The sequence below is a fragment of the Peromyscus eremicus genome, chromosome 2 (assembly GCF_949786415.1).
Source record: "Peromyscus eremicus chromosome 2, PerEre_H2_v1, whole genome shotgun sequence".
Classification (NCBI taxonomy): Eukaryota; Metazoa; Chordata; class Mammalia; order Rodentia; family Cricetidae; genus Peromyscus; species Peromyscus eremicus.
Genome location: NC_081417.1, coordinates 103537470 through 103550254, shown reverse-complemented (window position 1 = coordinate 103550254; position 12785 = coordinate 103537470). Strand labels below are relative to the sequence as shown.

At 41.7% G+C, this 12785-nt stretch overlaps 1 protein-coding gene across 1 annotated transcript in view; it reads right to left on the bottom strand.

Annotated features, from left to right (window-relative positions):
• Nucleotides 1–2779: 2779 nt before the first annotated feature.
• The window catches only part of Focad (focadhesin), a 293097-nt gene continuing 283091 nt past the window's right edge, over nt 2780–12785 (bottom strand). The window contains exons 40-44 of the mRNA XM_059254513.1: nt 11163–11340; nt 9111–9208; nt 6896–7147; nt 5226–5301; nt 2780–3170 (exon numbers count right to left, since the gene is read on the bottom strand). Of these exons, the coding sequence (XP_059110496.1) occupies nt 3097–3170; nt 5226–5301; nt 6896–7147; nt 9111–9208; nt 11163–11340 (678 nt within the window). The 3' untranslated portion in view covers nt 2780–3096. The remainder of the gene's footprint in view (nt 3171–5225; nt 5302–6895; nt 7148–9110; nt 9209–11162; nt 11341–12785) is intronic.

Sequence of the window (12785 nt, the reverse complement as noted above, 5' to 3'; positions counted from 1 at the left end):
TTTCTAAGACCAGGGAAGGGTGAATCAAAGATGATCAGAGCTGCCTCCTAAGTCACATAGGGGCAACTTATCAGCCCGAATTTGTATGATGATGAGTTCTCTAGGAAAACGAGGCTTCCACTCCAGATGTCCTTTCTTCCTCAGCTCTGACCACAGTCACTTTTATCAAACCCTAAAAGATGATATCAGCATCTTAAAACTCTTCCATCTTCTACTTAACTTGAAAGCTGCTTCTCCACATTTACGCTCTGAGTTATCCACTGCTCTCTTAGTTTGAATTGCTGCAACAAAATACTATTACATTGAGTGATTCTGGAAATCTCAATACCAAGATAGCAAGTGACAACTGATTCTTGAGTGTGAGATACAGATGGATGCCTCCTTGCTGTGTGCCCACATGGTAGAGAAAGAAAGCACCTCTCCCAAGTCCCTTCTTGTGAACTCACTAATCTTCAGAAAGGCTCCCTCTTCACCCCTACTTACGTCCCAAAGCCCACTTCCAAATACTTCCACTCCAAAAGAAGTTAACATCTACTAATTCGTCATAAGATGTTTTAACAGCCCCTTGGTTACCATGGAGTTATTACATTATTACTGTAACATGATTTTAGATAATTGCACAGATACCCACATCTTTGCCAAATGCATACTTTTCAAATCCAATCTGTGTTTGGATACCTCCTTAAGGCACAATGTAGCTTTAACCCTACCCGGATGCATCCCCAAAATACTATTTGTCTTGGCAACTTGTGTTTTCAAGATCTGACAAGAGAGGACTTGAAACAAAGACTTCCTTTATGTAGTTCAGAACATGGTCTAAAAAAGCAGAACATGGTCTAAAAAAGCAGCTTGCTTGTGTAAAAGCGGAGAGCAGAGCATCTTGGTGGAACAATGTAACTCTTACATGGGGGTCATACAGCTAACCAGGGGCAGGTTATTATTTCATTGGTATACCTTTGAGTTTACTCTTTAGAGTCACTAATTTGGAATCCTTAGAGGTCCAATCAGCAGAAAACCACATGACTTCCATCCATGACTGCTCAAAGCAGAAAGAACTAGTTAAGAGGACTGAGGATTACTTTATTTCCTTCTTTTTGTAAGCTTCTGTTTTCTCGTGAAGGACAGGAGGAAATACCAGGTTTGAGAAGAAATTAGGTTGAAAAGCCATGAGAAATCTGAAATCTGAAGTCTAGGCAGATTCTTCTTTTCCTTGGGCATCAGCAAATGTTTAGTTGCTGATTCATGATGTCTACAGTGCCCACTTCCTCTTCAGGGCTCATTGTCTCCTGTATTTCCAAGGTACTCTGGAATCCAGAGTTCTTTAATGCATGCACACGAACTTGGTTTGCTACACTAGTCCCAAGCTTCCCAGTGCAAAGGCCTGGTGCTTCTCTTAGCAGATCTGCACCTTAGAGTGGGAGCCAAGGTGTCTGATGCAGTAGCAAAGGCTTTGGATCTTAGGCTCTAGGACCTTGGTTTCAGGTAAAACTCTCCCACTTATTAAATATTTTTGTTCCATTTTAAAATAGAAAACAATGCTCCCTATAGTACTGTTCAAGACTTCAAACAAGCTAAGGCAAATGAAAAGTCTAGTGTACTCATGGTCTGGCACCCAACATCAAATGCTAGATGACTTTCAGTTTCTAGATGGTAGGGAGTATACAATAGCACACGGGATGAGAAAAAGCTGCTGTAAATTGCTACCACCTCTTTCTCGCTTGGCTGAAACTTATTTCCTTGTAGTCCAACTTGTAAAGAAATTATATATCTGGAAAATAAAATTAGTAGTGCTACTTTGAACTTGCCAGGTGCACTTTGGGACAAGAAGATAAGTGCCACCTGTTAGTAGTAGAAGTTTTATGGTGTTTGTGAAGCCCCAGGCACTGTCTGTGTGGCAGATACAAAAAGCACCTGACATTAGTGTCACGACTTTGCTTCCTAATGATTCCCTGTTTGTACATTTATATGACTGAGCCCCAGTTGAAGTCACGGTAATTAGTGAGCATCCAAGTTAAAATGCTGCCCGAGTCTCTCGTCATGGCAGTAGCTGAAATTGTGATACTATCACAAACCTTTAGGCCACGAATCATTCTAGTAAGGTGAGCTGTACTTATAAAAAAAAAAAAAAAACAAAAACAAAAACCTGATCTATGGAGGAGATATTTATCTTTTTTTGCTTGTCTAGCATCCTACATCTTTCTCCTGGGGAAACTCAGTTCAGAGGGTTTGCTTGGGGCTGCCTCCTCTGTGACTTAGGCCTGGTCACTGAGTGTATCCCACCTGCCAAGGACCAGATACTGTTCAGAGACCCACATGGCTTCTGGGGTCCTCCTCCCAGTGCTGCTTCGCCCGTGCCTGTGGGGAAAAGAACCTTTCTTTACCTTTGAGGTGGCTGGCAGACACCTTGCCAAGTAGGAGGCACAGTCTCCAGAGGAACAGATCACAGCATCATGGGATCCATCAGACCATCATCAATGTGAATTAAGTCTCCTTTGTGGCGACTGCTGTTGTGAATCGGATAACTTTTTCTTGCACTCATGACATCCAAGCACAGGAGTTACACCTATCGCTGATGAACCTAACCTGGGTACCAGTCGGTGTCATGCCTCGCAATCTGAATGTGCCTAGCAGTTCTCTTGTGTTTTTTATCAACAGGAATAAAATTTGTCTAACTCACTGACTTCTTCTGTGGCTTCATCATACCCTTGTCACCTCTACGGTTTGCTTTCACTGGCAATATCTCCCCACACACTTAAAAAGAAAAGTCACATTGCACAAATTTCACAAGATTATTTTACTAGAATTTAAGGGAGAGAAAATATAATTCGGTTTTCATAAAGAAAAGAAAATTTTTACAATGAACTCAGGACATAGAGAAGGCATGTTCTTATTTCAGTTTCAAATACCCGGGTACCCAAGTAATGCACCCCTTTCCTGGCCACACACAAGTTGAGATGTCAGTATGGAGGCAGCCACCTTCTCATGGCCTCTAACTGGGAGGACCAATTCTCACCAATCTCAGACACCAGTCATGGAAAACTTCTGTTTATCTGGTCTGCCTCATTCAGCAGGGAATGCTGCTGGTTCCTGAGAATGTCACCAGCCATACGCTCTGGTCCATACAGCTTTCTTCTTAAACTCTGGGAGAACTCTCAAGGACAGCAGGGTGGCTAAGAGGACAAGAACACAGAGCATACAGATGCACTTGACAGAGCTGTCTTGAAAAGGTCATTTTGATCAAAAAGGTGTCAAAACAGCTTGGCACTTCCCTACTTGACTAGTCTTCAAAACTAATGATTCCCACATCTTAGCAGAATTTATTATTTCAACAGCGCCCCCCCACCCCCCACCCCCACCCCCACCCTGCAAAAAAGAAACCTCCACAGGTTTTACAGGTTGCAAAGGTAGTTGGTGTTTTTTTTTTCTTTTCTGAAAGTTATCCTATAAATCTGTAAATAGGAAAATTTGCAGAACTATGATGTTTGACATGCTAGTGATATTGTTTTTCTTAATGCCATTACTATTTACATGAGTATATTCCCTCTGTAATAATTTACTTTAAATTTGTGTTCTTTTATACATGAACACGATTAACTCTATTAAATGCTTAATTAAAGAGAAAACTCCACACCTATAATAAGGCTGAGTTCTTGTGCTCAATGATGTGCAAGTGTACCACACTAAATTTCATTTGGACATGTGTCTGTAATGCATGTATTTCCTACTGTGTTATATGACACAAGGAGAAATTTAAAGTAGAGAAATTCTGAATAATATCTTTTAGTAACTATTACATATTTCTTGTCTTAGTCTAGAATACAAATATATTCAGATATTATGTCAAATAAAAGAATGTGAAGGAATGTAGGGAACCCAGGTCATTCTAGGAAGCCAATGACACTGTAATCTAGTAAAGGTGTGTTTCCTTAAGCCAAGTGATTGTTTTCTTTATTGATATCAGTTGTTAGCTTTGGAGCTGAAGATAGCACATGTTTGAAACAATCACCAGCCCAAACTCCCTGCAGCAAGTCCCTAGACATGGATAGAGTGAAAATATCTTAATCACAGCCCTGATTCCCAGTGAAGCTCTGCCCTGTATTAGAATCACATTCAGGCACTGACCCCCATCTACATGCTTCCCATTCACCAGAATTCTTGGCTGTTTAGTAATAAAAATATTACACCTTCTTTAAAGTAAAATATGCATCATACTATGACTCCAAGATAGATAAATCATCACAGGGTAGGCCAGTGGAATGGCAGTTCTCAGTGCAATCAATGTCTTATGACATGCAAAGGACATTGCAGTAGCCATTGGCTTCAGAACCCTGAGTCCCAAGACATACACGACAAGTACAAGCTATTTCAAGTCATGAGGCCAAGGGCCAAATCACACCTCATATCTGAGTTTAAGACTCTACAAAACTTTCAGAAAGATCTTCCACATTTGGGGTTTCCTACAGTCATAATGTGCCAGTCCATGGAGAAGTGTGAAACCACGAAAACTCTGGAAGTGCTTGATAGCATGGGCAATGACTAGTTCCCATGGCAAAATACTAAGCAGCATCAACTATTACTGGAAGCTAGTATGAGAATGCGTTCTAGGATTTAAAATAATGTTAAAACATGAAAGGTGAAATCAGAACTGTCTAAGTGTAGGGGTTTCCTACAGTCACATGTGCCAGTCCATGGAGAAGTGTGAAACCATGAAAACTCTGGAAGTGCTTGATAGCATGGGCAATGACTAGTTGCCATGGTAAAACACTAAGCAGCATCAATTATTACTGGAAGCTAGTATAAGAATGCGTTCTAGGATTTAAAATAATGTTAAAACATGAAAGGTGAAATCAGAACTGTCTATGTGTACTTTTCCAGTAGTTTCACATTACAAATATGCTAAAAGAGTCCTCATACACAGGATGGAGAAAAACTTAGGGAAACCATCAAAACTGTCTACAGAACTCTGTTTGAATTTCTGTTTGCTGTATTTTTACTTTTCAGAATTTTGCAAATTTTAATTATTTTACCATTATAATAAAATACATAATACCATTTCTCTAAAAGCTAATTTAAAGGCACTGGTCCTCCTTTTTAATCCATTTTCCTGATTTGCAATGCCACATTAGGGACACTTTTTGAAACCATGTGTCCAATTCTGCTCTTCCACATCACAGCCACCAATGGGTGGTTTTACCCCATGTTAGGCATAAAGAATGAAGTAATACCTTTCAAAAGATCCTTGGACTTTGCTGCAAAGGCTTCGTTAGGAATGTCCATGACACTAAAGAGCCAGTCAATGAACTAGGATGAGAAAGAACATTGTCAGTGAAGTAAATCCCACCATCAGCATGAGCTCAACCAGTCTCTTGGGCCTGCATACAGGAGAAGGGCAACAGCCTTTTAGCAATTCCTGCTGAGGCTGGAGAAGTAGAAATGAGATGGGTGTTAGAAGAACATCAAAGGGTGGAGGAGTGCAGAGGTGACACGACTCCCAAATCAAAAGGCCTTACGAAGTCTAACCCACTTCCCCTAGTGAATACACAAAGACCCAGTGCAGACAGAGTAAGCTGGATATGGGCCCAGAGAACTTTAGTTTATCATTGTCTCTAGTCACCCTGAGAGGCTCAGAGAGGTCAGTGACCTTGCCCAAGTCACATCCCTCTGAACAGCAGGGTCAAGATTTGAGCCTAGCTATACCTGGCTGCAAAGCTATTTTCTCTGTATCACGCTACCTCTCACTGGTTTCATATGCATTTTGGTCAAGGATAATAGGCTTGTAAATTTTCCTTCCTCAGTTTGTTTAATAACTTACTAGTAGATTAACAGTCACTACAAATATATAATCAATTTAAGATGTCTATCCCATATCCAAAGTGAACAGTGTCCCAGTCTGGAAATAACAGAAGAGGCTACATTTATTTGGGTTAAAAGCTGAACATAAAATTCAAAGCTTGCAACAGCCTCCTAATTCTTATCTGACTTAATTATGAAAGGCCCTTCAGCTGAGACAGTCAGTGGGGTTAGGTGCAGCTAAGCCAGGTTCACGGTTCAGAATGTTTTTAAGGATTAATCTTCATATCTCAAGAAAAAGCAACACATTATTAGTTTAAAGCTTTCAACATCATAACAATCCAGTTTTGATTAAATGGGATTCAAAGAAGAATCTTCCAATCAGCTATATTAAAGACAGGATGGAGCCGGATAAAGCCAAGTAGAGGAGACAATATTTCCATGTGTTTTGCTAAGGTTGCACACTTGAGGACTAAGCCCCAAAGTGCCTCCTGATACGGGCTTTCCTGAGGTCAGGGGTGATGGCATCAGGCTGTAACAAAACCCTGCTCAAGCTCTAGAACAGGCCAGCTACGCCAGGTACACATGGTGGCTCTGTGAGATAGAGTAAGCCAGACGGACCCTTTACTGTGTTACAGTAAGACTCTAGACCTACACTTCTTCTAGAACGTTCTCTGAGCCACCCCTGGACATGAGCCCATGTCCCTCTCTTACTTCTCACCTCATATCCCACACAGCATACCATCCCGAATCTTGAGTCTGTCTGCCTATGTGTCCTGACTTCAAGGCTTGGAGGTAAAATGTATCCCTTCCACCCAGGATCAAGAGCACATGTGCCCTCGATAAGTGAACGAAGATACAAGCTTTATCTCTGCTGGCCCTCACCATAAATGAGTTGTTGCTGCCGTCAGTGTGCTTCTAGACAACAGATACCATGAGCCTGGGCGGGCCTCAGCCTCTAGGACATGGCGTAAGAGTGATACTTGGGGCTGAGTATGAAAGCCTTTGGTGTGATCCAAGCTTTGTTTAATTCCCATCCCATAGCAGCAACTGCTGGAGACAAAAGCCTGCCTGCCCTGCTAAACAGGTGGCTGCCACCCCTCACCTTCTGGGTCTGTTCTTTCCAAGGCTCTTTCTGTAGCAGCAATAGCATGCTACTGGGAAGGAGAGTGAGAACCTCTTGCACGGTGACTCTATGCATTGGACTCTTGCCAAGCAAGGCTGCTGCTGGCCCACCAGGCCCGTTCTCCCGATGCCATGGCAACCAACTGGCACTGAGGCCAAGGAGAAGTGGGGCCTCATGGTCTGCCCACGCCACCACTGCAGCTGCAAATATCAGCAGCAAGAAGTCCAAAGCCTGTTAAGAAAGTAGAAGTAGCTAGCATGAGATCATAGGCTCTATTCAAAGTGGCACAAGTTCACAAGCACAGCCTCCACCGTGATGCAAGGCCGTCTTCCTGCCTCTTACCACTCCCGCTGCCCCAGAAGAGGAACTACATGAACGGCAAACTCAGTTCCAGGCTGACTGAGGAGCCTCCCTGCCAATGCGCTTGAGAAGGTTCCTGACTCTCCCTTCTGTGAGGCTGGATTATTCCTCCAACATTTCAAGAGAAATAAAATGTATTCTTAATCATATCAAGATCTAAATACTCTTCCTTTTCTGGCGTTTTAAAGAGATAAATAAACTAAGAAAGGTATTTGTTATATGGACAAAACTGATTTTTAAAAATATGAAACATCTGATTTTATTTTTAAACAATAAAAGGTTTATCTTTAGGCATTAAAAAAAATCTGTCTGGAATCCATCCATCCTTCAGACTACATTAGATACTTGTAAAAGATTTTAGACATGGTAATGGAGACACTTCCAAGATGCTGAATTACTGTGATTTCAATTATACTTTTTCCAGCTAATTTGCATGCTAAGTGATTTGAGATTTTTGTAAGAAAACAAAGTTAATAAAAGCTCAGGAAGTCAGAAAAAAAAGAGACTGCATTAGTTGAAAAAGTTTTTTTTAAAAAAGTATTTCTCAGTCTCTTAAGATCCTAACCGATGAATTAAAAATTTAACAACGTCAGGTGGCACATGCTTTTAATCTCAGCACTTGGGAGGCAGAGGCAGACGGATTTCTATGAGTTTTGAGGACAGCCTGGTCTACAAAGACAGTTCCAGGAGAGCCAGGGCTACACAGAGAAACCCTGTCTCAAAAAAAAAAAAAATTAATAGCTGCAAAAAGACACACAACTCTTCAGACAAATGGTACAGGATTTCAAAGAATGTATCAGGCTATGAAAATTATACTCAACCAGGAAGAATGCCTACAAAGAAAATTAAGAAAAAAAAAAGTAGGAAAGAACTATGTTTGTATTATTGGGTGTTTTTACAACTACCCATTACAAGAGGCCTTTTCCTTGGGGGTATTATAGGTCACGGTGCAGATATGACCAGAATCCTCTCCACGTGTCACATGCAGGGGTTGGCACACATGTGATCTGCATACACTTGAGGAATCTCTTCCTTCTAGGCATTTTTAGTTACATGTGAGCCAGAGAAGAGGCCTGAGCCTGACATTTCCACACATTCTGTATGAGGACCCTAGGTTCCCTCTCTACCTAACGTTCTTTGAGTCCTATGCATCAAAGAACATGTTTTGTTAAAAGTATTTCTTGCCAGGGTGTGGTGGTGGCACACGCCTTTAGTCTCATCACTTCAGAGACAGAGGCAGGTGGATCTCTGAGTTCAGGGCCAACCTGGTCTACAGAGTGAGTTCCAGGACAGCCAGGGCTACATAGTGAAACCCTGTCTTGGGGAGAAAAATCCTCAAAAGACAGTCCTGAGAATATCCAGAACCACAGCAAGAGTCACTGCCGGTGTTTCTCATAATAAAAAGAAGAAATACTGTGAGAGCGTGTTTGATTTTGGATCTTGGCTCACCCCAAAGGCCATGGCTTCCAGGCGTAGTCCCCAGGGTGACACTATTGGAAAGCAGTAGACCCTACAGGAGGCAGTAGTTAGGGGGAGAGTTTTTGTTTTTTTTTTTATGGGCAGGGGAGGTTGATCCAAAAAGAACTATGGGTCTTAGATCTGGCTCAGCCACACACTCCTTCCATGACCTGTCACTTCACCACAGGTCCAAAGCTGTGGGATCAATGGATCCTGGGCTAGAACTCCCAGAGTGTGAACCAAATGAATGTTTTCACTTTGTAAGTCGATGATCTCGGGCATTTGTTACAGCAGTAAAGACGGCCATGGAGTCTTCTTCTGGGAAAGAAATGGTACATTTTACATTTTCAGGTAAGCCCACAGCTTCTCGATGTACCTCATCAAGAGCCACACTCTGAACAGACGCTGGCTGGTAGGCAAGGGTTCTCATATAACCCATCAGCTCCAAGAGCCACTCCAGTCTCTTCAACACACCTGAAACAGATCAGCAATAACCGTCACAACTGAAGCAGGACCAGTGCTCAGGATTCCTTAGACAGCTTTAAGATGCAGCAGTCCTTGAGATGTCGCTGCCCACGATAAAGTTTTTACACTGTTTTAGCCTTTATGTTTAAGTGAATCCTTCTTTAAGCTTCCCTTACTCGACAGTGATAGAACACATTTGTTGGAGGCTTTTTCTGAAAACTGAACACATCAGGAGAGATCTGGACAGAAACTAGGCAGTCATGCTGGATCTCGGTAGTTAGCTGTTATACAGTCCTCCTGTGCTTTCTTGTGCTCAATACTGCAGAGTAATCAGAAGTCTGTCATCTGCCTGATGATAGAAAATGGTTTTGGGGTGGCAGAATCAATTTCCATCTGTGTGTTTGGGAAACTAAAGTAAAACTGACAGAAGCAACTTAGTGTCTGTATTCATGAGAGTCTAGAGCAGTGGTTCTAACTTAGTGTCTGTATCCATGAGGGTCTAGAGCAGTGGTTCTAACTTAGTATTTGTATCTATGAGGGTCTAGAGCAGTGATTCTAACTTAGTGTCTGTATCCATGAGGGCCTACAGCAGCGGTTCTAACTTAGTGTTTGTATCCATGAGGGTCTAGAGCAGCGATTCTAACTTAGTGTCTGTATCCATGAGGGTCTAGAGCAGTGGTTCTAACTTAGTATTTGTATCTATGAGGGTCTAGAGCAGTGATTCTAACTTAGTGTCTGTATCCATGAGGGCCTAGAGCAGTGGTTCTAACTTAGTGTCTGTATCCATGAGGGTCTAGAGCAGTGATTCTAACTTAGTGTCTGTATCCATGAGGGTCTAGAGCAGTGGTTCTAACTTAGTGTCTGTATCCATGAGGGTCTAGAGCAGTGGCTCTAACTTAGTGTCTGTATCCATGAGGGTCTAGAGCAGTGGCTCTAACTTAGTGTCTGTATCCATGAGGGTCTAGAGCAGTGGTTCTAACTTAGTGTCTGTATCCATGAGGGTCTAGAGCAGTGATTCTAACTTAGTGTCTGTATCCATGAGGGTCTAGAGCAGTGGTTCTAACTTAGTGTCTGTATCCATGAGGGTCTAGAGCAGTGGTTCTAACTTAGTGTGTGTATCCGTGAGGGTCTAGAGCAGTGATTCTAACTTAGTGTCTGTATCCATGAGGGTCTAGAGCAGTGGTTCTAACTTAGTGGCTGTATCCATGAGGGTCTAGAGCAGTGGTTCTAACTTAGTGTCTGTATCCGTGAGGGTCTAGAGCAGTGATTCTAACTTAGTGTCTGTATCCATGAGGGTCTAGAGCAGTGATTCTAACTTAGTGTTTGTATCCATGAGGGTCTAGAGCAGTGATTCTAACTTAGTGTCTGTATCCATGAGGGTCTAGAGCAGTGGTTCTAACTTAGTGTCTGTATCCATGAGGGTCTAGAACAGTGGTTCTCAACCTTCCTAACACTGTAACCCTGAAATACAGTCCCTCATGTTGTGGTGACCCCCAGCTATAAAATTATTTTCACTGTTACTTCATGACTGTCATTTTGATACTGTTATGAATTGTAATATAAATATCTGATATGCAGGATATCTGATATGGGACCCCTGTGAAAGGGGCATTCGACCCTCTTAAAGGGGTTGCAACCCATAGGTTCAGGACTTAGTCTAGAGGAACAAAAATAATATAAAAATCCTCCAAAGAACTCATTCCTATACCCAAGAAATAGATGGTGTGAGCTACAGCGTGAGCTACAGCTTACCATCCACTGAAGGCACTATTCATTCATCTGGGGTAAGACCAGACCCGCATCAGCAAACAAGCTAGTTTTTTTTTTTTTTCTTTGATCCATAATATTTTTATTGATTATCTGGGAATTTCACATCATGAGCCCTGGGCACACAAGTTAGCTTTTAAGTTGAGGAGACATGTGCAACTGGAGAGAGACAGCAGGCCACTGTTTGCGTCCTCACCTGTGTTGGCATGGCTCACAATGCGTGCCTGGTATAAGCTGTGCAGAATCATCCAGGCCAGAGCCTCTTTCTCCTGGTGCTGCAGAGCAGCCGTGATCAGATCAGTGAGGCTCATCAAGGGGAGTCGTCCTTGAGAGACTAAGTACAGTCGGACAAAGGCAGCCTTTTCTAGGTTGTCCTGTGGGGGAGGGATTGTCCAGTCATTAGTGACCAACAGAACTGCAAGGCAAAGGCAATCTTGATGTGATTTCCCCAAGCACTAAAACTATCCACTTCCTGTAGCAGAGCCTAGCTGCCTGTACATGCGACAGAAGGCCGCAGTGCCACACTTGTTTTTTCATGAAAACTATGAATATGTTTAGAGGTTGGCGAGTGAGCATACATAGTAATAACATAACACATGCTATGCTCACCACGTTCCAAATACCAGTCTAAACACTTAATATATATTTAGTGCAGCAGTTTTCAAAATCTGACCCAGAATCCTGGGGATCCCAATACCCTTTGAGAGGCTCTGTGAGGTCAAGACTATTTTCTAAGTCCACCAAACTATTTTAGTATCCATTGCATTTTTAATGCCACTTAACTTTTTTAAAATCCATTTATAAGGGACAAGAGAGATGGCTCAGTGGTTAAAAGCATTTGCTACTCTTCCAGGACAACAGTGCAATTCCCAACACCCATATGGTGGTTTATAACCATCTGTAAGTCCAGCCCTAGGGGATCTGACACTGTCTTCTGACCTCCATGAGCACCAGGCATGCACATAATACACAGATATACATGCAGATAAAACACTTCTACACATAAAACAAACAAATAAATTGAGATGCAGTTATACTTAATGTAAACAATAAAAAACAAGCCAGGGAAATATGCATAAGGGATTCAGCTGTGTATCCGAGCTTCATAGTTGTGTTAAGGAAAACACTGATAAGGTGGAGTTGAGAACTAAGATTGTTCTATATATGGGCACTACTTCCTTGAAAGAATGACGACAAACTATGGCTATTTTAACTGCCCGTTATACAGACTATTTTACCAAAAACTTGAAGAAATGAACCCATCACACCAAGGCAAATACTTCATAATATTTGTTGCCAATAATTAAATTTATATCATCTAATAAAAATTAGATTTTCAGAAAAAAATTAGTCTACTTTTTTGAGCTTGACAACCTCCCAGTGTGTAGATTGCTTTTCAGATAAGACTTCTGAGGATCACAACAAATACGATGTTTTAATATTATATTATAAAACATACCAACATTTGGAAGGCCTTCAAAACTTGACAAGCCAGCATTTTCCAAATGACCAGTGTATGGTATTAGGAAATCATTTATCTATCAAAGAGCTGACATTCAAAACAAACCAATGGATTTTAATGTCAGAGTGGGCAAACTTCCTTGGCATGGTTCTGGAGAACTGCAAATTATTTTGAAGAAACTACCAGTTGTTGACTTTTGATGCAATATCAAGGAAGAATGTGGTGCTAAGTAATTACTGAGTTCTTGCTTTGAGCTGGTACTGTTCCAAGTACTTATTATGGACTAGGTCATCTAACTCTCCGGACAACCCTAAGAGGTAGGTGCTATTATACCCATTTTACAGACAGGGAAACCAA